This window comes from Phyllobates terribilis, unplaced genomic scaffold (genome assembly GCF_046119375.1).
Source record: "Phyllobates terribilis strain yellow unplaced genomic scaffold, ASM4611937v1 Scaffold_1__5_contigs__length_1240528914, whole genome shotgun sequence".
Taxonomy (NCBI): Eukaryota; Metazoa; Chordata; class Amphibia; order Anura; family Dendrobatidae; genus Phyllobates; species Phyllobates terribilis.
Window position 1 is genome coordinate 30,962,903 of NW_027362761.1, and position 24,812 is coordinate 30,987,714.

At 43.6% G+C, this 24,812-nt stretch overlaps 1 protein-coding gene across 2 annotated transcripts in view; it reads right to left on the reverse strand.

The window, feature by feature from the left end:
* The window catches only part of SPMAP2 (sperm microtubule associated protein 2), a 115,705-nt gene that overhangs the window by 15,556 nt on the left and 75,337 nt on the right, over nucleotides 1-24,812 (reverse strand). The window contains exon 7 of one of the 2 annotated variants that reach the window (XM_073660650.1): nucleotides 24,110-24,421. The exons of the other annotated variant lie outside the window; for it this stretch is intronic. Coding sequence (XP_073516751.1) covers nucleotides 24,174-24,421 — 248 coding nt within the window. The 3' untranslated portion in view covers nucleotides 24,110-24,173. Of the gene's footprint in view, nucleotides 1-24,109; nucleotides 24,422-24,812 lie in introns of those variants that run through there. 2 annotated transcript variants of the gene reach the window in all.

Consider the following 24,812-nt stretch of genomic DNA (forward strand, 5'->3'; position numbering starts at 1 on the left):
GAAGGCCAAATATTTTTTAAGAGGTAGATGCAGAAAAAAATTATATTCAATTTGCAACCTTATGGAGGTCAGTATAGATGGACTAATAGAATGATGCTATGCCCAAAAGGTTTTACTTCACTAGGTGCAGTAAAAAAATTGGTATTCTATACACAGGTGGTGTAGCTTGCAACACAGATAGGCTACTCCACTGACTAACACACTCTGCAATAGGCCAAAAAGGATTAGCTTTGCTAGATTTAGCCAAATGCTGTGAAAAAAACTTGCACAGCACTGGCACAGACCTGCCTGGCAAAAACTGATAGGAACTGATCTAACTTAGTTCTGAAGAGGACTGCAAATACAATTAGTCTTTACTCCCAACCTATCTATTTAAGAGCACAGACCTGCCTGATAAAAGTCGTAGGAAATGCTGTAACCTAGTCCTTAAAAGGACTGCAATCACAACTCTTCCCTACTCCCAAGCTATCTGTAGATTTGTGCGAAAATTGGCTTGAAATTAACAAGGTATAGCGCACGCAGCTGCAGCAGTGAGAAAATGGTGGCGACGGGGAAAATGGCTGGGTCTTATAGGGCAAGGACATGTGACATACACTGCCAATGACACATGCCCTTGCTTGTGTGAAAAAAAGCACTTCGCTCCCTGTGTGCGCTGCTGATAAGCTGACAGATTGCACCTCCCCACTGTAAATGCGGGAAAGAGAAAAAAAAATGGAGATCTTTATTATTCCTGCAGAGATCCATCCCCTGCCCCTTCCCCCGCCCCGCTGTACACTCAAACTGCGTATTAACATTAATTTTCAACATTACTGAGAAAAAATCCAGTTATGATTTTGGTGCACGAACAGTTATCGAACATAACCTCGAACAGCCAAATTTTTTTCAAATTGTTCGTGTTCGCCGAACGGCTCGAACACGCCCAAAACAGCTCGAATTTGAGATTGGCGAACAGTTCAAGTCGAACACCGCTCATCTCTAGTCACAGGAACAGGTAGCAGGCCTGGGTACTCAGCCCCCAGGGTGGCAGAACAGACTAGATACAGGACACGACCTGGCAATTGAGTTGCAAAAGACAAACTGAGATAAAGTGTTGCTCAGGCACCTCCTACTGGGTGGAGGGGGTTTAAGTATCCTGTGACTCACAGCAATAGGCTGGGGACGCATTAGGACTGTGCACACAGTAGCTATAAGAAACAAGCAGAAAGCCGCGACGACGCCCTAAGCAATCAGACAAGAGACATGGACACAGCAGGAACTGAAACAAAGAGTGCAGCATGGACTGACCGGTAAGATTGCAGTCTTGCATGGTGGGAGGTGGTGCACCATGCAAGCACGCCGCCAGGAATGTTACACAAACCATTGTGACTTCTGCCCCCTTGGAGGTGCTGATGATCAACTATTTGATGTTGGACCGGCGCATCTCGGGTATGAACATTGCCTGGTAATGACAGACCACTTCACAAAGTTTGCGGTAGTGACCCCGACCAGAGACCAGACCGCCGTGTCAGCTGCGCAGACCATCTGCCGAGACTTCATTCGGGTGTACGGCTGCCCAAAGCGGATCCATTCCGATAAAGGCGCCTGCTTCCAAGACCAGGTGATGGAAGAGCTGCACCGGTTGTACAAGATTGAGAAGTCACGGACTACTCCTTACCACCCTCAAGAAATGGGGTCTGTGAACGCTTTAATCGGACACTGATCCAAATTCTCCACACGTTGGAGGAAGATCGGAAGTATGATGGTCTGAGTTTGTGGCCAAGCTGGTGTGGGTCTACAACAACCGAGTGAATAGTACGACGGGGTTCACTCCTTATACCTTTATGCCTTACTGTTTGAGTGAAAGGGGCGAGAGATTATCGAGTTAGAGCTGGACCCCGAGGAGGACTACCCACTGACTGGGATGTCTTCCTGGGTCCGGAAACATCGGCATCAACTGCAGACCTTCCGACGGTTGGTACAACAAAAGTTTCAGGAGCTCAAACATCATGAGACATTGCCTCTTCGAGGGACAGCTCTAAGGCCCGGGGAGCGGGTGTTGGTTCGGGACAGGCGGCCGTGGGGCAAATTGAGTAGGCGGTGGGAATAGACCCCGCACCGAGTGAAGCGCAGGATTGGCGCTGAAGGACCTGTGGATGAAGTTGAACCCGAGGGGGCGGAAGGAGCCCCTACCAGAGTGGTTCATCGTAGTATGCTGCGACCCTGTCTGTCTAAAGATGACGAGGATGAAGAAGAATCACCTGCTTCTAGAGAGGGTCCTGTCACAGTTGCCCCAAGCCACGATGTGGACGAAGAAGAATTGTTGGTTCTATCTCCGAGCCCCAGCACTCGATTACCTGCAGTCCCCAGTGGAGGCGGCAAGGGAACAACCTCGGTTGAAGCCACCGGGCAGGTGGAGATTGGGAATCTGAGTGACTCTGCACCACCCATCGGTCAAACTGAGTTACGCCAGTCAGAACGAACAACAGCAGGAGTGCCTCCTCACCGTTACGAACAAGATCAATTCATATGGTACTGTATCGTTCAGGAAGTCCAAGAATGTGAACGTTTGGTGAAGGAACTCTCGCCCGTGGAATGGCGAGTTAAAGGAGAGCGGGGGTGTAAGAGGGAAGACCGGGATGTAAGTACTTTCAGAACAAGGAATCCGGAACTGCCGGGGCCGTACCTCTGGTTGCAGGGGAAAGACAGACTTCCAGCACAGGAGTCAGGTGACTGGGAAGCTGGGGGCATGTCCAGAGTGAGAGCTGGGAGGTCAGGTGACCGGAAAACTGGTGGCGTGGCTAGAGAGAGGGAGAGACGAGGACTTTTGCGCGGGAAAGGGAGAGCAGAGTCCCGCTCAGGAGAGCAAGTGCAGTAGACCGGAGGAGTCAAGCCGACTAGAGGGAGAAGAGACGCAGGGTCTGTGGAGCCGAGCACGTGAGGTGTCGTGTTATGGACTAGGGGCTCAGCGGGTAAAACCGGAGACCGCCCGCTGCCGCCAGAAGATGAAGTATTGTTTGGGCAGGGAACCATGAAGAAATCAACACCGGCATCAGCTGGCAACTGCCTTGTGGAGGAAGAGAGTCAGCTAAGTGTAAAAACTGTCGTTTACAACCGGTTCGACTCTGCTATATCTAGTTAAACTGTGAACTGTCAGTTAAAGATTTTTACTTGCTACTTCCCTTGTTTTCCCCCATATGATCCCCTGTTACTCCCTGCGTGGAGATTGACCCTGTTATCATAAAATTCCCTTGTTTATTAACCCTGCATTGGCTGCTCTGTGTTTCTGTGTCGCTGCATCTAAAGTACCCGTGTTACACTAGCACATACCGTACATTGACGCACCCACTTGAAGACTTCTTTCTGCCATCCAGGCCACCAAAAACTATAAGTCTCTTAGTCTCAGAAATTCCTGGATGACCTGCCAACTAAGACTCATGACACTCCACAAACAAATCTCTCCTAAAGGTTCTAGGCACGAACAACCTCCCATGGGGAGTGTTAGATGGAGCATCATCTTGAGCTTTCAGAATCCCATTCTCCAAAACGGAGTCCAATGCCGCCACCACAAATCCTTTCTTTAAAATGCTCTCCTCCTCCTCGGCACCGACCGCAGGAGAGAAGCTGCGAGATAAAGCATCGGCTTTAACATTCTTAGTACCAGGGATATAGGTCACAGAAAAATGAAACCGAGAAAAAAAAAGTGCCCACCTAGCTTGACGGGCATTCAAGCGCTTGGCAGCATCCAGATAGATCAAATTCTTATGATCTGTGAAAACCTGAATATAGGAAATCTAGCACCTTCCAAAAAATGACGCCAATGTTCAAACGCGAGTTTAATATCCAGCAACTCCCGATTTCCAACATCAGAATTCAATTTGGTTTCCGAATTTTTTTTCGAAAAGAAGGCACAAGGATGTACTCTATCCCTGTTCTCCTGAGACAAAACTGCTCCGACCCCACCGATGAAGCATCGACCTCGACCAAAAAAGGCTTGGTCTCATCAGGCTGCATAAGAATAGGGGCAGAACTGAACCTCTCTTTGAGATACTTAAACGCTTCAATGGCCTCAGTAGTCCACTGGACAGTATTCGCACCTTTCCTGGTGAGATTGGTTAAAGGCTTAACAATTACAGAAAAATTCTTAATGAATTTCCTGTAATAATTGGCAAAACCCAAAAATCTCTGTATAGATTTCAAACCAATAGGCCTAGGCCATTCCTGCACAGCCTGAACCTTCACCGGGTCCATCTCAAAATCCTCGCTGGAGACAATGCAGCCCAAAAAACTAATTTTCTGCACAACGAACTCACATTTCTCCAGCTTAGCAAAGAGTGAATTATCACTCAATAACTGCAAAACTTCATGTACACTCTGCCAATGGGACTCTAGATCTGGCGAATAAATCAAAATGTCATCCAAATACACAACCACATTCTTACCAATCAAAGGTCTCAGGATGTCATTAATAAAGTTCTGAAAAAATGCAGGTGCATTGGTAAGACCAAAAGGCATCACCAGATTCTCAAAATGACCTACCGGAGTGTTAAAAGCAGTTTTCCATTCATCACCCTCCTTCACTCGGAACAAATTGTAAGCCCCCCGGAGATCAATTTTAGAGAACCACTTGGCCCCCACTAACTGGTTAAACAAGTCAGGAATTAACGACAATGGGTAGGAATTGCGTACAGTAATCTTATTAATTTCACGAAAATCCAGACATGGACCTAAACCCCCGGTCCTTTTTTTTAACAAAGAAAAATCCAGCTGCCACAGGCAACTTAGAAGGTCTAATGTGACCAGCAGCCAGGCTAGTCTGTATGTACTCCTCCAAGGCCTTTATTTCAGGGATAGTCAGATTAAACAAGCGATTCTTGGGAAGAGTAGCTCCCGGAACAAACTTAATGGCGCAATCATATTCCCTATGAGGAGGTAAAACTTGCGACTGCTCCTCTGAAAAAAACCTCCAAAAATCTTGAATAGGTACAGGTAATTCCCCTTTTTCCACAGCCGCAATGCGACCATTACAACATTTATCATAGCACTTCGGACTCCAAGACTTAATCACATTAGTAGACCTGTCCAGTAATGGATTGTGCAGTTTTAACCAAGGCAAACCTAGAACGACCGGAGAGGGTAAATTATTTAATACAACCAAGTCCAAAATTTCTTGGTTAAAGTCCATTGATAGTGAGTGGAAATTCAGCAACCTTGTAATACATTTCAAGGGAGTGTTATCAATTGCAATCACAGAAATAGGTGATGACAAAGGTTTGGATTTCAATTTAAGTTTTTCCAAAAACCCTTTATCAATCACATTAAGTGTTGAACCACAATCCACAAATGCCTGAAATTCAATCAAATTTTCCTGCAAAGTAGTACTCCCTGAAAGAAATACTCCTGCAGAGCGTAAACAAGCTATACGAGCGTACCTGGTCAGCTTTACCACAATAAAGACACAATCCCTCGGCGAACCTCCGGTCTCTTTCCTGAGAGTGGAGTGACATCGTCCCAACCTCCATCGGTTCTCCGCCATCTAAGTAGATTTTCTGGGGACTAGGACCTGGCATTACAGGAGTCTTTACCGCATTCTGCCTGGACCTCAGAGTCCTATCCACATGAACAGCTAATTGCATGGCATCCTGCAGAGTCTCAGGTACGGGAAAAGCAATTAGCAAAGCCTTAACCCTTTCACTCAGACCAGCAAGAAATAGACATTTCAGAGCAGGATCATTCCATTTAACTTCAGAAGCCCATCTTCTAAAGTGTGTGCAATAATTTTCAACATCACTTGACCCGTGATTCAAACGCCTGAGTTCTGCCTCAGCAGATGAGATTCGATCAGGATCGTCATATAATAGCCCCATAGCAGAAAAAAATTCTTCTACCGACCTTAAGCATGAATCATTAGGTTGGAGAGAAAAGGCCCACCCCTGTAGTTCATTCCGCAAAAGTGACATATTAAAACCAATGCTCTGTGATTCATTCCCAGAGGACCTTGGTCTCAAACGAAAATATAACAAACAAGCATTTTTAAAGGAAAATAAATCTTGCTTTTTACCATAAAAAACATCAGGTAGTCCTACCTTGGGTTCCACAAAATGTGCTCACGTGTTGCTGGAGCTCGGCCACCTCCAGAAACAATCCCTGCAAGCGTTGAGCCAAATCCTGGATGGAAACCATACTGATCCCCGAATTTCTTTCCTTTTAGTTTTTTTGGCTGGACTTACTGTTATGATCTGCAACATGTACTAAGGAAAGAAGGGGAAAGCTGTCCCTACAGTAAGACTAAGATGAATCCCACAATGTAGCGGGCTGCCTGTTCCTTGCGAACGGACCCACCTTAGTCCTCAGCTAGTCTAAACGAAGACCTATAGAGTAAAGGAAGGAGTCCCTAAAAGAACTAAGGACTGGAACAAAAATGGGACACCTCCTGAACAGAGAAAGTTGTTGCAGAACACAAAAAGATAAACTGACAAAAAGGTACTAGAGGTCCCAGAAGGACCAAGCGAACTGACAGAGATATAGGCACCGAAGCACCTGGACAGAACACTACTCCAAAAGCATATATAGTACATATTAGCTAGAGATAAGTATATCATATCTCCCCATTTAATCAACATAGGCAAAGCTATGCAGTGGGTCCCCAATCATAGCACCTAAACTTGGAATAATTCCAAATACCACTTGCAAATATATAATAGCATTCTTTATTGAAAAATAATAATTAAAATTCATTATTAGATGATCACATCAGCGATATTCCTGATGGGTAAGTTAAATGGCCTGGGTTGGTGCTGCCCTTAGGGCAAGCATCATTCTGCTATTCTCTCCATATAGATCTTTTTTGTGAGCCATACTATTGTATTCAACTTTAGGGCCTTCATTAATATGGCACATGACCTATGACTTCATCTGTATGGCCACATTCTCTAGTATATTACCAGCTGGTATGGGAGATGTTACGATTATTATTCTACCTAGTCCTTTTTCCATAAATACTTACCCATAGGAATTAGAGTCCACTTGGAATTCATTATTGTCTATATGTGCTTGACGATTTTTTTACTTCATCCTTTTTCCTCTTAAAAATCTTTTTTTAAACTTTGTGATCATCTAATAATGAATTTTTAATTATTATTTTTCAATAAAGAATGTTATTATATATTTGCAAGTGGTATTTGGAATTATTCCAAGTTTAGGCACCGAAGCACCTGGCTAGCAAAACAGTCAAACAACACTGAAGTCCAGCACAGCCAAAAGGGCGGAGCTGGAATATAAAGGCAGATGGTCACGTGACCGCAAAACACAAGATGGAAAAAGAAACAGGAGGGTTCTAACAATATTCTGTTGTTTAAGTGTTCCCTTTATTTTTTTGAGCAGTGTATATTGTACAGACATGTCACCCACTGTGACCACCAACTACATAGCATAGTGGCTTTTGGCACTTACTGTAAATAGACTCTGTAATCAGATATGTGCTAGCTTATCTGAGAGCAGCATAATGTAGGGCAGAGACCTTGATTCCAATGGTCTGTTTACATTACACAATGTGCATCACTAAACAATTGAAGATCAGTTAATTATTTGTTGATTGGCGGTCGTTTAATAGCCTTTTTACACAGGCAGACCGCGCTTCAGATGCTTCCTTCATTGCACATAACCTGCCATTGTTTTTGGCAGTGTACAGTTAGGTCCATGGACAGAGACAACATTTTTCTAATTTTGGTTCTAGACATTACCACAATGAATTTTAAACAAAACAATTCAGATGCAGTTGAAGTTCAGACTTTCAGCTTTCATTTGAGGGTATCCACATTAAAATTGGATGAAGGGTTTAGGAGTTTCAGCTCCTTAACATGTGCCACCCTGTTTTTAAAGGGACCAAAAGTAATTGGACAGATGAAATAATTGTAAATAAAATGTTCATTTCTAGTACTTGGTTGAAAACCCTTTGTTGGCAATGACTGCCTGAAGTCTTGAACTCATGGACATCATCAGACGCTGTGTTTCCTCCTTTTTGATGCTCTGCCAGGCCTTCACTGCGGTGGTTTTCAGTTGCTGTTTGCTTGTGGGTCTTTCTGTCTGAAGTTTAGTCTTTAACAAGTGAAATGCATGCTCAATTGGGTTGAGATCAGGTGACTGACTTGGCCATTCAAGAATATTCCACTTCTTTGCTTTAATAAACTCCTGGGTTGCTTTGGCTTTATGTTTTGGGTCATTGTCCATCTGTAGTATGAAACGACGACCAATCAGTTTGGCTGCATTTGGCTGGATCTAAGCACACAGTATGGCTCTGAATACATCAGAATTCATTCGGCTGCTTCTGTCCTGTGTCACATCATCAATAAACACTAGTGACCCAGTGCCACTGGCAGCCATGCATGCCCAAGCCATCACACTGCCTCCGCCGTGTTTTACAGATGATGTGGTATGCTTTGGATCATGAGCTGTACCACGCCTTCGCCATACTTTTCTCTTTCCATCATTCTGGTAGAGGTTGATCTTGGTTTCTTCTGTCCAAAGAATGTTCTTCCAGAACTGTGCTGGCTTTTTTAGATGTTTTTTAGCAAAGTCCAGTCTAGCCTTTTTATTCTTGATGCTTATGAGTGGCTTGCACCGTGCAGTGAACCCTCTGTATTTACTTTGATGCAGTCTTCTCTTTATGGTAGATTTGGATATTGATACGCCTACCTCCTGGAGAGTGTTGTTCACTTGGTTGGCTGTTGTGAAGGGGTTTCTCTTCACCATGGAGATTATTCTGCGATCATCCACCACTGTGGTCTTCCGTGGGCGCCCAGGTCTTTTTGCATTGATGAGTTCACCAGTGCTTTCTTTCTTTCTCAGGAAGTACCAAACTGTAGATTTTGCCACTCCTAATATTGTAGCAATTTCTCGGATGGGTTTTTTCTGTTTTTGCAGCTTAAGAATGGCTTGTTTCACCTGCATGGAGAGCTCCTTTGACCTCATGTTTACTTCACAGCAAAACCTTCCAAATGCAAGCACCACACCTCAAATCAACTCCAGGCCTTTTATCTGCTTAATTGAGAATGACATAATGAAGGGATTGCCCACACCTGTCCATGAAATAGCCTTGGAGTCAATTGTCCAATTACTTTTGGTCCCTTTAAAAACAGGGTGGCACATGTTAAGGAGCTGAAACTCCTAAACCCTTCATCCAATTTTAATGTGGATACCCTCAAATGAAAACTGAAAGTCTGAACTTCAACTGCATCTGAATTGTTTTGTTTAAAATTCATTGTGGTAATGTCTAGAACCAAAATTAGAAAAATGTTGTCTCTGTCCAAATATATATGGACCTAACTGTACGTCATTTCACAAGCATTTAGCTTATTCGTCAGGTGATTGACAGTGTGTTTAGGCTGCACAATTATTATGTAGCATAAATTAACCTTTTATGGGCTGATTGCTGTAGTTTTGCAGTGTTTTGTCAGCAGAATACTGAGAGAAAACTGAGAGGGTTTGTAAATCTGCAGTAAAGGAGTCTTTGATATTCATGAGCTCTTTATAACTCCCCCCCCCCCCCGCACTGATTCACAGTTTTCTTCATATGCACAGTATACATGTGGCGCCCCTGAGGGTTCGGTCGCCACAGAGGTGTTGCATCTCAGCCAGGGATGTGGCATCTCACTCTCAGGTAAGGAAGGAGTACAGCTCAGGACCCTAACACCTGCATCCAACACACACCACTCCAGGCCAGCAGGAGGGGCAAAATACCTCCCACGTACTTGCTGAGCCCCTTTCCTGGCTGGAGTGGGGGGAACCCAGAGAGCGGGGGAACCATGTAGTGGGTCTGGGTGGAGGAAGTAGCTCAGGGGAGCACAGGAGAAGGAGGTATAAAATGGGAAGCCATCTTAGGGTGGCAGATTAGTCAGAGGAGGAAAGTGAAAAGGAGCACTCCAGAGGCGGACCTAGCCAGTGAGGCCCAAGTCTGAGAGGAAGGAGAGAAGAGAGGAGAGGGAGCAGGAGAAAGGCTCCAGGAAAAGAAGAAAGGACCCTAAGGGGTACGGGCCGTGCAGAAGGCCACCCGTACGCCCGCATCTGCACGGTGGTGGAGGGGTCAGGCCATCTAAGGGGAACCGTTCCCTCAACTAGTAGAAGATTGCAAGTCTCAGCTAGAAACCGGAGGCTGCAGTACTTTATGTCCTGTAGCCACAAGTCCACGCCAGTCTCACCGAGAAGGTAGCCATATAGGACCCAGGGGACGGAACAGACGTCGCCCGCCAAGGCCCGCGGGTGCCGGATTGGAGACACTAGGTGTTAGGTGCAGGGAAACGGCCAGAGAGAGGACACAGAAGGGGGTCCTGCTAAGTACTCCGGAGTTACCTGGGGGTAGACCGAACCCCTCCCTGAGTAAACACAGGACGACGAGGGCAGTTACATGGATCCCTGTAATCTGGACTGCAACAACTGTGAGTAAAGACCCTGGGACTGCACTATCTTGTCTCTGTGTTTTTTGCTGCGCCATCAACCCCTGCACTACAACGCCTAGCACAACCTGCAACATCATCTACACTGCCCTGGAGCTAGCTCTACCTGTGGAGAGCCACACCATCCCTGCTGCAGTAACATCAGCTTCAGAGGACTGCTCCGCAGCGGCGGCTCCCTTTAGCCGCATTCCACAGGTGGCGTCACGAACTCTAAGGCTGCGTGCACACGATGCGTTTTTCATGCGTTTATGCTGCGGAATTTCCCCAGCGGAAATGGATCAAAAACGCATGGTAATCTGCACCCCATGGTCCCCAATGGCATTCCACAATGTCAATGCACATGCTGCGGATTTTTCCGCAGCGTTTCTGCAGCGCTCATAAATCCGCAACATGTTCATTAATTTTGCGGAAGCGCAGCGGAAGCGCCGCCATTGACTTGCATTGAGACGCATAGAATCCGTGTCTGTACATTTGTACAAGCGGATAATATGCGTTTCAATGTGCGGATGGTACCCAAGTCTGGAGGAGAGAAGACTCTCATCCAGACCTGGGTACCATTGTACCTGTAAAAAAAAGAATAAAATAATAAATAAAGTTTATATTCACCTGTCCGGCGGCCACAGCAGCGCTTCTCCTTCCAGGACCTGAGATGACGTCGCGGTCATGTGACCGCAGGCTGTCTCGCGAGATGCCGGCAAGCCAAGAAGGAACCAGGAAGGAGCGCGACAGCTCACGCGGCGGCATCGGAGGTAAGTATAGCTTTATTTTTTTATTTTTACGGTCACACTATATAAATCCATGCCTTTTGCATGGATTTATACAGTGTGACCTAGTTGTCATGCACTTTCCAAGTGATGCTATCGCTTGGAAAGTGCTTGTCAGTCCGCATGCGGAAACACATGTGTCAACGCATGTGAATCCGCATGTATTCTGCAGGAAAAACGCATGCACAATCTGCATGCGTTTTTTCTGCCAGGGAGATGCAGAAATGCTGCAGAAATTTTCTGCTTCATTTCTGCATCGTGGGCACATAGCCTAAAAACTCTATAAATCCCCTATACATAACCCCTTCCTTTTATTGACCGCCCTGGGTCACGGACCGGGTCAACGCCACTGTGACATTCCCCAGCATCCATTGGCCCGGCACCGGGTACCCCATAGCCCAGGGGGCGCGTCATACACAGCTACCAATCAGTGGTGTGGATGGCGATATACAGAGGTCAATAGTCAGAGAACTGGCAGATCTGCATGAGTAAAACTGGGTTTTATTTAAACTTCAGCAAGCAGTACAGTAAGTTACACATCACTGGAATCAGGGTATCTGCCACTACATCATGCTACTCTCAGATGGAGTAGCAAAAACCTGGTGACAGATTTCTTTTAATGTCATGTTCAATGTTTTTAACCCCTTACTTACCGGGGACGTATTAGTACGCATATTTGCGTACCCCCCGTTCAGTGAGGGCTGCTGCGCTGAGCCCTCACTGAACGGAGCACATGTCAGCTGATTCTTACAGCTGACATGTGCCCGCAACAGCCGCGGGTGGAATCGCAATCCACCCGTGGCTGTTAACCAGTTAAATTCTGCTGTCAATCTCCGACAGCAGCATTTAACGCGCGCTTCCGGGTAGCGCGTCATAAGCCCCGCCCACCGGCGACCCCGTCACGTGATCGCGGGTCGCCGATGGGCGTGCATGACAACCCAGGGTCTGCAGCAGACGCCTGTGGTTGTCATGATCTTGTCGCTATGATCGCCACCTAGTGGTCAGCGCTCATAGCACAGGACCATTTCTGCTGCATGCAGGGGACCTGCTCGTCCCCTGTATGTAGCAGAGGCGATCGGATAGTTGCTGCTTCTAGTCTCCTATGGAGACTATAGAAGCATGCAAAAAGTAAAAAAAAAAAGTTTTTAAAAATATAAAAAAAAATAAAAAAATATAAAAGTTTAAATCACCCCCCTTTCGCCCCATTCAAAATAAAATATATAAAAAAAAGCCCCACATACACATATTTGGTATCGCTGCGTTCAGAATCGCCCGTTCTATCAATATAAAAAAAGAATTATTCCGATCGGTAAACGGCGTAGCGAGAAAAAAATTCTAAACGCCAGAATTACGTTTTTTGGTCGCTGCAAAATTGCAATAAAATGCAATAACGGGCGATCAAAACATCGGATCTACCCCAAATGTTATCAATAAAAACGTCAGCCTGGCACGCAAAAAATAAGCCATCAACCAGCCCCAGATCACGAAAAATGGAGACGCTACGGGTCTTAGAAAATGGCGCTATTTTTTTATTTTTTTTTTTACCAAATTTTGGAATTTTTTTTCACCACTTAAATATAAAAGAACCTATACATGTTTGGTGTCTATGAACTCGTAATGACCTGTAGAATAAGAAGGGCAGGTCAGTTTTAGCATTCAGTGAACATGGTAAAAAAAATAAATAAAAAACAACTGTGGTATTGCACTTTTTTTGCAATTTTACCGCACTTGGAATTTTTTTCCCGTTTTCCCGTACAGGATATGATAAAACTAGTAATGGCGTTGAAAAGTACAACTCGTCCCGCAAAAAATAAGCCCTCACATGGCCATATTGACCAAAAAGTAAAAACGCTATGGCTCTGGGAACAAGGGGAGCAAAAACGAAAATGCAAAAACGAAAAATGCTCCGGGGCTTAAGGGGTTAAAACAAACCTATTTTCACAACGATGGAAGAGAGGAAAAGGAAAGACAAAGAAAAAAATCCCTATGTACGTAGGGATAATGTATTACAGAGCTGTTCCAGTTCTAAAACTACATCTAAGTTAAACATCATAGGTTAAATCAGAATAACATGCTGAAAACATCCAGTCAGCTAAAATCATTGAGAACAATAGTTACTAAATGGATACACTGTACAAGTACAATCTGATTATCTAAATAACATTGCAAAAACATGTTTTTTACTAAATGGCTTTTTTTTGTTTCACAACATATGCATGGTATAACTAACTAAACCAGAGGCTCAAACATGCGGCCCCTGAGGCTTCTTTTTGCGGGTCGCAGGCACAGACCCCTTGACGATCCCGACCTAGTCCAGTAGGAGCCGCCGACAGCAGCGCTGCATTGCTGCGCAGAGACCGGCTCTCTGCACAGCATTTCCAATGCCAGCCGCCGGCCAATCAGAAGCCAGCAACTAATATCTGCTTCCCAGCGCAGTGGCGTATGATGTCACTGCCCTGCGCAGATGTCAACTGCTGGCCTCTGATTGGCCAGCGGCTGGCATTGGAAATGCTTTGCTGGGAGACGGTCTCTGCGCAGCAATGAAGTGCTGCTGTCGGCGGCTCCTGCTGGACCAGGTCGGGATCGTCAAGGGGTCTGTGCCTGTGGGCTGCAAGGACGCAGAGGGAACGGAGGACAGGTGAGAAGGATCTTTTTTTTTTCTCTTTTATGTGTGTATGAAGAACAGCGCAGGGGACAATTCTACAAGATGGGGACCTGGATGGGGCATTACTATCGGATGGGGAACATTACTCCAAGACGAAAACCAGGATGGGGCACATTACTGCAAGATGAGAACCACCAGGATGGGGCATATTACTGCAAGATGGGGACCACCAGGATGGGGCACATTACTACAAGACGAGGACCAGGAAGGGGCACATTACTGCAAGATGGGGATCACCAGGATGGGACACATTACTGCAAGATGGGGACCACCAGGATGGGGCACATTACTACAAGACGAGGACCAGGATGGGGCACATTACTGCAAGATGGGGATCACCAGGATGGGGCACATTGCTGAAAGATGGGGACCACCAGGATGGGGCACATTACTCCAAGACGAGGACCAGGATGGGGCACATTACTGCAAGATGGGGACCACCAGAATGGGGCACATTACTACAAGGTGGGCATCACTAGGATGGGGCACATTACTGCAAGATGGGGACCACCAGGATGGGGCACATTACTGCAAGATGGGGACCACCAGGATTGGGGCACATTGCTGCAAGATGGGGACCACCAGGATGGGGTATATTACTACAAGATAGGGACCACCAGGATGGGGCACATTACTCCAAGATGAGGACCAGGATGGGGCACATTACTGCAAGATGGGGACCACCAGGATGGGGTATATTACTACAAGATGGGGACCACCAGGATGGGGAACATTACTACAAGATGGGTACCATCAAGATGGGGCACATTACTACAAGATGGGAACCATCAGGATGGGGCATATTACAACAAGATGGGGACCACCAGGATGGGGCACATTACTACATGATGGGGACCACCAGGATGGGGCACATTACTAGATGTTTGCCAGAATTACTGTATGGTGCTAATTGTAAAACAATATTACTGTATGTGGCCAATTGGAGGAAACAAAATTGTAAAAATTTTAAAAAATAAATAATTCAAATTAAAGCATGAAAAAATATTTTGCCACTAAAAATGCTGTTTTATATATAAACTAAAGTAAACACAAAAAAGTGCACGTTTATTATCGCCACATCCGTAACGACCCAAGCTATAAAAAAATAAACACAGCAAAAATGTTCAGACAGTGTATACAAAAAAATGGTATCACTAAAAATGTCACTTTGACCTGCAAAGAATGTGGCCCTCCAAATTAAATTTTTTTCCATGTGCGGACCATATACCCAGCCGAGTTTGAGACCCCTGAACTAAACCGTCCAATTTCGTCCATAATGGATGACCGTTTAATGTGAATGGAAATATTTTGACTCCTCTCTGTTGCAGGTGTCGTGGACTAGATGAATCGGCCATGTCAGATTTGAACACAGCCAAACCCTTGCTCTCACAGGAGATAAGCAACTACCAGTTGTGTCCAGAGATTGGCCCAATCTTTCATTATTTAATGTGTATGTATATCAAGCCTTTCATAGTCAGACTTGGCGCTAGTCAATCTGCTTAGCATAATCTAGGGAATCAAAGGGTTCAAAGTGTCTGATTTGCTGCAGGAATCCCCAGTTTACATCTAGGGATTACTTGCTAACCTGTCATCCTGGGTCAGAAGAACCACAAAATCAAGGACAGAATCGGTTTCAAATACTCGTGACGAGATAGCCTTAGTTAAGGGTAAGGATTTAACCAGTGGGGGTATCCAGGAGTTAATCCAGAGAATGGTCAAGAAGAAAGCAAGATCACAACACAGAATTAGCAATCCATCAAAATAACAAGATGGTATGTAAAAGAATATTCAATAGATGGCAGAGGACAGGAGTTTAAATAGGGAACTGATTGGCCCCACTCATAGCCCAGAACAGCTGCCGGTATTCTTAGCTGGGGAACATATGCCATGGCAACCCATTGGACCCATTCCACTACATGTTACACCTTTTATCTGCTGCTTTTAGCATGGGCACTACTTTTACCGCATGAGAATTCTGACATTTGTGTGATTGCTTGAGGAGCTCTATCCTGGGCTTACCTTTTTAAACATTAATATGAGGTATTATATTCCAGCTGTGGAACAAGTTCTTGACACCCTAGGTAACTACATTTTTTTTATATGTTATTTGCAAATTCAGCATTAAGCATGTTCTGCTTTTACAAACACTGGCACTGTTTGGCTTTTACGGGCTCTTTGTTTTCCTGCACATTCACCTTTAACCCCTTTAGCCCCGAAGATGGTTTGCACATTAATGACCAGGCCAATTTTTACAATTCTGACCACTTTCACTTTATAAGGTAATACCTCTGGAACGCTTCAACGGATCCCACTGATTCTGAGATTATTTTTTAGTCAGATATTGTACTTCAGGCTAGTGGTAAAAATTTATTCAATATCACTTGCGTTTATTTGTGAAAAAATTAGAAATTTGGCGAAAATTTTGAAAATTTCACAATTTGAAAAATTTTAATTTTCATGCCCCTAAATCAGAGACATATGTCACACAATATAGTTAATAAATAACATTTCCCACATGTCTACTTTACATCAGCATAATATTGCAACCAAAATTTTTTTTTGTTGGGAAGTTGTAAGAGTTAAAAGTTGACCAGCGATTTCTCATTTTTCCAACAAAATTTACAAAACCATTTTTTTAGGGACCACATCACATTTGAAGTGTCTTTTGGCCCTTTATGACAGAAAATACCCAAAAGTGACACCATTCTAAAAACTGCACCCCTCAAGGTGCTCAAAACCACATTTAAGAAGTTTATTAACCCTTCAGGTGCTTCACAGGAATTTTTGGAATGTGGAAGAAAATTTTTTTTATTTTCGCCATGGTAACAGGAAAAAATGGACCCCAAAATTTATTGTGCAATTTCTCCTGAGCATGCAGATACCCTATATGTGGGGAAAAAACACTGTTTGGGCACACGGCAGGGCTCAGAAGGGAAGGAGCGCCATTTGACTTTTTGAATGTAAAATTTGCTTGAATAATTAGCAGACGCCATGTCACATTTGTGGAGCCCCTGATGTGCCTAAACAGGGCAAACCCCCAACAAGTGACACCATTTTGGAAACTAGACCCCTCAGGGAACTTATCTAGATGTGTGGTGAGAACCTTGAACCCCAAGGTGCTTCACAGAAGTTTATAACATTGAGCCGTAAAAATAAAATTTTCACACTTTTCCCGCAAAAATGTTTTGCAGCCCCCAATTTTGCATTTTCATAAGGTTAACAGGACAAATTGCACCATGCAACTTGTTGTTCAATTTCTTCTGAGTACGTCGATACCCCCATATGTGGGAGAAAACCACTCTTTTGGTGCACAACAGGGTTCAGAAGGGAAGGAGCGCCATTTGACTTTTTGAATGTAAAATTTTCTTGAATAATTAGCAGATGCCATGTCGCATTTGAAGAGCTCCTGATGCACCTAAACAGTGGAAACCGCCCAAACCTGACCCCATTTTGGAAACTAGACCCCTCAGGGAACTTCTCTAGATGTGTGGTGAGCACCCTGAACCCCCAGGTGCTTCACAGAAGTTTATAACATAGAGCCGTGAAAATAACAAAATCAATCTTTTTCCTCAAAAATGATCTTTTAGCCCCAATTTTTTTATTTTCACAAGGATAAGAGGAGAAAATGGACCCCAAAAACTGTTTTGCAATTTCTCCTGAGTACGTCGATACCTCATATGTGGGGAAAATACACTGTTTGGGCACTCGGCAGGGTTCAGAAGGGAAGGAGCACTGTGTGACTTTTTGAATGTAAAATTGGCTAGAATCGAGAGCGGACGCCATGTCACATTTGGAGAGCCTCTGATGTGCCTAAACAGTGGAAACCCCCCACAAGTGACCCCATTTTGGAAACTACACTCCTCAAGGATTTTATCAAGGGGTATAGTGAACATTTTGAACGCAGAGGTACGAGAGAGAATTTGGTAACATTAGGTCATCATATTGAATAAGTTGTCATTAGTCTTGAGTGCAAGTGCTCGCTATTTGAATTTGCATCGGATACTCGGGTATGCAACATGTATCGCGGATGTTCGAGTCCCCGCCCCGCATGTTTCACAATTTTAAGACACTCCAAAAAAAAAAAAAAACATGCTGGGATCGCTCAAGCATGGCAGACAATCCTCGCGAGGCTTTTTTGGACAGGACAACAGCCGCGAAACATATGTGGCGGAGACTCGAGCATGTCACTCCAGCACCTGCATACCCAAGCACCCAATGCAACCTCAAGTAGCGAGCACTTGTACTCAACACTTGTCACCATATTTATTTTTTCTTTACTTTTGAAAAAATCCCAACCCCAACACAACTCTAACCCCAACCCTAGCACAATCCTAACCCTGACCCTAGCACAACCCTAAACATAGCACAACCCTAACCCTAGCACAACCCTATCCCTAGAGTTTATTTTTTACACTTTTCCTCGTGCGGTCTAAGTGATTAGATGACTTTATTTTTCGAGTCGGTGCGATTACAGCGATACCAGAGTCATATCGGGTTTTTAAGATTGACAACTGTCACACACTCAAAAACCCTTTTTTTTGCAAAGAATAGTTTTTGCATTGCCGTATTTTGAAAGCTATAATTTTTCCATATTTCAGCCGACAGAGTCATGTAAGGGCTTGCTTTTTGCGGGACAAGTTGACGTTTTTTATTGATGCCATTTTCAGGCAAATTACATTTTATGATCACTTTCTATTCTGATTTTTGGGAGGCAAAATAAACAAAAACCAACAATTCCAGATTTTTTTTTTCATAATATTTATTCATGGGTACAGTATATTTTTATTTTTTTGGATTATTTTTTTATTATATTTTTACAATTTTTTTTTTTTTCACTTTTTGACACTTTTTTTAATTTTACACTTTGTCCCACTATTGGACTTTCACTTTTTGAAGGCAGATCACTTGATTAGCATAGAAATGCTGCAGTAGCATCTCTATGCTATGCAGGCTGCAGCCCCTGCACACACAAGTTAGTTAGACCCTGCACTGAGCACGATCTAGCTAGCTGGCTGATGCCTGGTGATCCGAATGTCGTCATGGCACAGACAGAGCGGGACTTAGATCGCAGCATTTCGGGGGTTAATGTGCAGAGAGTGGTGCGGCTGTGACAATCAGCTGACACCCGGCGGCGACTGCGCCAGCACAGCCTCTGTGCGGGCGTGATCGCCAGGGCATAGTAACACGTATCTGGTCCAATAGGCCCAGGGCGCATATACGTATTATTACACCTCACGTCAGAAAGGGGTTAATATACTCTGTGGCCATAAATCAGCGGAGCTCAGAAAAAGACAGATAAAAAAAAGTTACAAACATTCCTGTTAGATTGCAACAAGCTCCATGTTATTCACAACCTCTTTACTTCTCGTAATCCCTCCTTCCTGGGCATCACAGAGACATGGTTGACACCCTCCGACACTGCCTCCCCTGCTGCTCTGTGTTACGGTGGCCTCCACTTCTCCCACACTCCTCGCCCTGGTAACAGACATGGTGGAGGAGTGGGTCTTCTCCTTTCTACCAACAGCACCTTTAGCCCTATCCCACCTCTACCCTCCCCTATTCTCCCTTCTTTTGAAGTCCACTCTGTCCACATCTACTCGCCCTCCAACCTCCAAGTGGCTGTTACACACATGGTCAAAATTGTTGGTACCCCTCGTTTAATGAAAGAAAAACCCACAATGGTCACAGAAATAACTTGAATCTGACAAAAGTAATAATAAATTAAAAATCTATGAAAATGAACAAATGAAAGTCAGACTTTGCTTTTCAACTCTGCTTCCACAGAATTTTAAAAAAAATTACACTCATGAAATAGGCCTGGACAGAAATGATGGTACTCTTCACTTAATATTTTGTTGAACAACCTTTTGAGGCAATCACTGCAATCAAACGATTCCTGTAACTGTCAATGAGACTTCTGCACCTCTCGACAGGTATTTTGGCCCACTCCTCATGAGCAAACTGCTCCAGGTGTCTCGCATTTGAAGGTTGCTTTTTCCAGACGGCATGTTTCAGCTCTTTCCAAAGATTCGCAATAGGATTTAGGTCAGGGCTCTTAGAAGGCCACTTAAGAATAGTCCAATGTTTTCCTCTTAAACATTCTTGGGTGTTTTTAGCTGTGTGTTTTGGGTCATTATCCTGTTGCAAGACCCATGACCTGCGACTGAGACCAAGCTTTCTGACACTGGGCAGCACATTTCTCTCTAGAATCCCTTGATAGTCTTGAGATTTCATTGTACCCTGCACAGATTCAAGACACCCTGTGCCAGATGCAGCAAAGCAGCCCAAGAACATAACAGAGACTCCTCCATGTTTCACAGTAGGGACAGTGTTCTTTTCTTGATATGCTTCATTTTTCCATCTGTGAACATAGAGCTGATGTCCCTTGCCAAAAACTTCCATTTTTGTCTCATCTGTCCATAGGACATTCTCCCAGAAGATTTGTGGCTTGTCAACATGTAGTTTGGCAAATTCCTGTCTGGCTTTTTTATGATTTTTTTTCAACAATGGTGTTCTCCTTGGTCGTCTCCCATGAAGTCCACTTTGGATCAAACAACAATGGATGGTGCGATCTGACACTGATGTTCCTTGAGCTTGAAGTTCACCTTTAATCTCTTTAAAAGTTATCCTGAGCTCTTTTGTTACCATTCATATTATCCATCTCTTTGATTTGTCATCAATTTCCCTCCTGCAGCCATGACCAGGGAGGTTGTCTACAGTCCCATGGATCTTAAATTTCTGAATAATATGTGCAACTGTAGTCACAGGAACATCAAGCTGCTTGGAGATGGTCTTATAACCTTTACCTTTAACATGCTTGTCTATAATTTTCTTTCTAATCTCCTGAGACAACTCTTTCCTTTGCTTCCTCTGGTCCATGTTGAGTGTGGTACACACCATGTCACCAAACAACACAGTGAGTATCTGTAGCCCTATATACAGGCCCACTGACTGATTACAAGATTGTAGACACCTGTGATGCTAATTAGTGGACACAACTTGATTTAACATGTCCCTTTTGTCACATCATTTTAAGGGGTACCAACAATTTTGACCATGTTTGTATATACCGACCTCCAGGCCCGGTCACTACTTTTATTGACCAATTCTCCACCTGGCTTCTTTACTGACTCTCTGATGACATTCTCACAATCATCATGGGTGATTTCAATATCTCCATTGACACTTGCCAGTCAGAATGGGTGGAACACATTCATTTGTTTCTCCCTTAAATTTAAAAATAATGGTATCCCTGGACCCCTCTTTGTTAGGGTGCAGAAAGATGGCAGTATAACACAGATGACGATCTCATCACAGTACATGGACTGGCTGGCAGCTCTCCTGACCAGATTGTGACAGCTGCATAAGAAAAGAAATGCATGCTGTCACGCTCGGGTTAGGAGAGCCGCCGGACAGTCCGAGCACTGTGATGTGATGCCATCGTCATCCGTGTTATACGGCCGTCTGACTGGACCCTTACTCTCAAATGATGTACCTGATTGATACAGATGTCCATATTTTGGCATTAAAGTTTATCATGATTAGAGCCACATTTACGCATTGCCTTCCCTTTTACTAAGTGCTATCTATGTGTAAAGGGGACTTCCATTATTCCCTTACGTGCAGGTTCCTCTTTATGGCCTATCATGCATTTATGGCATATAATTTTATATGCCAGAAATGTCTCAGAAAATAATACCATTATAAGTTTTAATTTGGATCTTGGGAGTGAAACCATGCTTTAAACCATGTTAGATGGTGGTGCCCTACCTAATTCATGTGTATGAGTAGAGCAGCAACTGAAATTCTAAGGACAAAGCCTTAAAACTGAATTGCAGAGGTGGGATTCAGTCGATCCTTCCCAGTTTGGTGGAACCGTTGTTAAAATAGCAGGCGGTTCCCCTAATCGGCACGATGCGGCGCCCCGATCCGATTTCCTGACCCGCAGTTTTCAACTGAATGTGCGTCCTCGGATGCACATTCAGTTACAATCTATTACGGTACAGAAAGCCACCGGCTTTCTGCACTGCAATACTTAATAGCCGCCAGCCAATCAGAGGCTGGCAGCTGCCATCGGTGCGCATGTCGCACGCCGCATATGAAGAAGGAAGAGGACACCGCTGAACTGCTGCCAGGTAAGGAGAAACTTTTTTTTTTCTGAAAAGCCACAACATGGGGGCCAGGATAGAGAGACATATTATGGGGCCAGGATAGAGAGATGGAGCAGATCTTTCCAGTCAGGGCCATATACCCTTAGGCTGGAATCATATAGAATCCAAATCTATGTCTCTGGTTAAAGCCATGCTTCTAAGCTGATGGCCTGAGAGAGTCTGTTTTTTGCTTCACCTTGTAAAGTCTGTTTCAATTCTCTTTACAGCAGGATAGAAAACCCCTTTTTTTCACATTTACATATGTGGCTAAGGTCATCAGTCACAGGTCAGAGGTAAAGGTGCAGGGCTCACTCAGGTGTCATTGTTTGAGCTAATCAATGTACATAGTTTAGTATAGCAGGGGGCTCTTTAAATCAACATTCAGCTGGCTTTAGTATAATATGCAATTAGCATAGTAACAAACATCATTGTTCACAACCAAGAGAAGACAACAATCAGTGTTATACAAATGGTATACCTTCTTGACCAGCCACAGAAATACACATACATTTACAAGTCAACACAATGGAGGGTCTGAAATGCGTCTGCCTAGTCTCCCCCTTTCCTTGGGGGCTGTGATTCATATGTTCTATGTTATCTTTTTAATCAATTTTTTTCAACAAACCTTGTTATTTTATGGACTTCCAAAGCTGGATCCTTCCTTCCCGATTAATCACTTATACCGTGATGGAGTAAAAAATAGATAAAAATAAGTAATATAAATAAAAAAAATAAAAATAAAACCATTTCTTCACCTTCTGCTGATTTGTTCATTCTGCTTCCCCAAATTTGCAGTAAGGCTCGGCTCACATTTATCCTGTGCTCTCCGCTGATCGCTTACACTGAGATTTCCATGTAAATCTCTGAAATACGAGATTCAGACGGAACATCTGGTGGAAGATTCCCTGTAATGAGGCAGATGGAGGCACCGTGGATGCCATCTGGCTTGTGCTGCCACGGTGTCCATCGTTTTACTAGGTGTGCATGAAAGTGCCGGCGGCCACAGTTTTATGAAGTTCTGAAAAAAAGGACACCACTAAACAGAGGCCAGACGAAGTCCAGAGTAATCCTGCTGCCTCATTATAGTGAATGGATCCCTCGGGGGTTTCATCTGAATTACGTCACTTGGAGATTTAAATGGAAACCCCACTCATAAACATATTTTAACTCACCTTTTCATGGTGGTCAAAAATTCCATCGCTGCTTTTTGGAAAAAAACTAATGTCCCTACGGTTTCAGACATTATTCAAAAAATTATGCTACACAAAACCTATGAAAATACACATGCTAGAGCAAACAATATACTCAAAAGACATCACAAAAAATGGAAAGTGTGGATTGCAACTTTCCTTAAAGACTGTATTGGAAAATATACCTGTATTAGCAAGTATTGTAAGTTTAGCACTTGCTTGACCGTGAAAATTCCTGAAAATGTTGTTGTGTGTTCTTTTTGCATTATATATAACATGATTGTAATACATCTTATTATATATGTAAATTTTGATGTAACTATATGTAAAAGCTACACTTTAAGTTCTCCTTTTCCTCCTTCCCTTACCCCATCTTTTTCCATCTAATCTACAATTTTTTTTCTCTCCATGCTATATTTTCCTCCCCTCTATCTATATTTGTAAATAGTTAAAAATTCAATAAAAATTATTGAAACACAAATACTGATGTAAAATACTGACCAAATACTGAACATCTGAACGTGGCCTAATGGAGAATTACTGAACCTTTTGGTTACATCATGGAAGGAAATAGTATACATCAATTCTATTTCATTTTATACAGATACTGTGTTAATAATGGGTGCAACCTCCTTGAGTGTTCATAAGATTTAAAGGGAACATAAACCTAACTTACACTTATTTGCTGTGCAGTTGAATGTAATCTGATGTCTGACAGTTGCTGTATCAGTCTGTGGAGAGGCTAGCTGTTGATATCAAATTAAAATATCTTCTAAGAAACACCAGAAATACTAGTGTGAATGATAGTCAATTTTTATGAGCTGTGCTTCAATAAGCTTTCTACTGTATGCTTCGAAAATAGCAAAAGGTATGTATATGTTCTGGTGGTTACAAACCAGATTTGATCCAAAAGAAAAAAATTATATATTTTATTGAATTTAGACAAAGTTGTTTGTTGCAATCATAAAAGATACATCCTAGATTTTTTTATAGCGCTGCCTGCGAGCAGGTGGTGTACACAGCTCTATAATACGGGAAGATGCATTTGCATGCTTAGCGGCAGGGGAGATCCGGAATGGGTCAAATCCTTCAAAAATAGCCTTTCGGGCTTTAGGCTTTGCCAGCTGGCAGACTCTGTCTGAGGCTTCGGTGTGGAGAGCAGATGCAGGAACATGCCGCGGAACTTCCAGGTCATGATGGTACTGGTGGTGCTCCATTTTAGGTACTAAAACAAATATTTTTGTATCTATTAGTTTAAGAAATAGATGTTTTTTTTTGTTTTAAAAGTTTGGCAAAATATTATTCCTAAACCAAGTTTTATATAGAGATTATAGACACATTATAATACTTAATTGCAAGAAAAACTTTGCCATATACAGGAGTCTAAGGCTACATTACCACAATGAGATTTTCTGCAGCATTTCTGCACCGAAAACCTAAAATAGATTGCTTGCACTTTTCTCATTGAGTTTTTGGCTATGTGCCCACGTTGCGGACCTGAAGCATATTTTTTACGCTTCTCCCTGGCGGGAAAATCGCATGCGGATATTACATGCGGTTTTCCCGCCAGGTAGAAGCGTTTGTGAGGCGTCTTTGCATGCATTTCCGCATGCGGG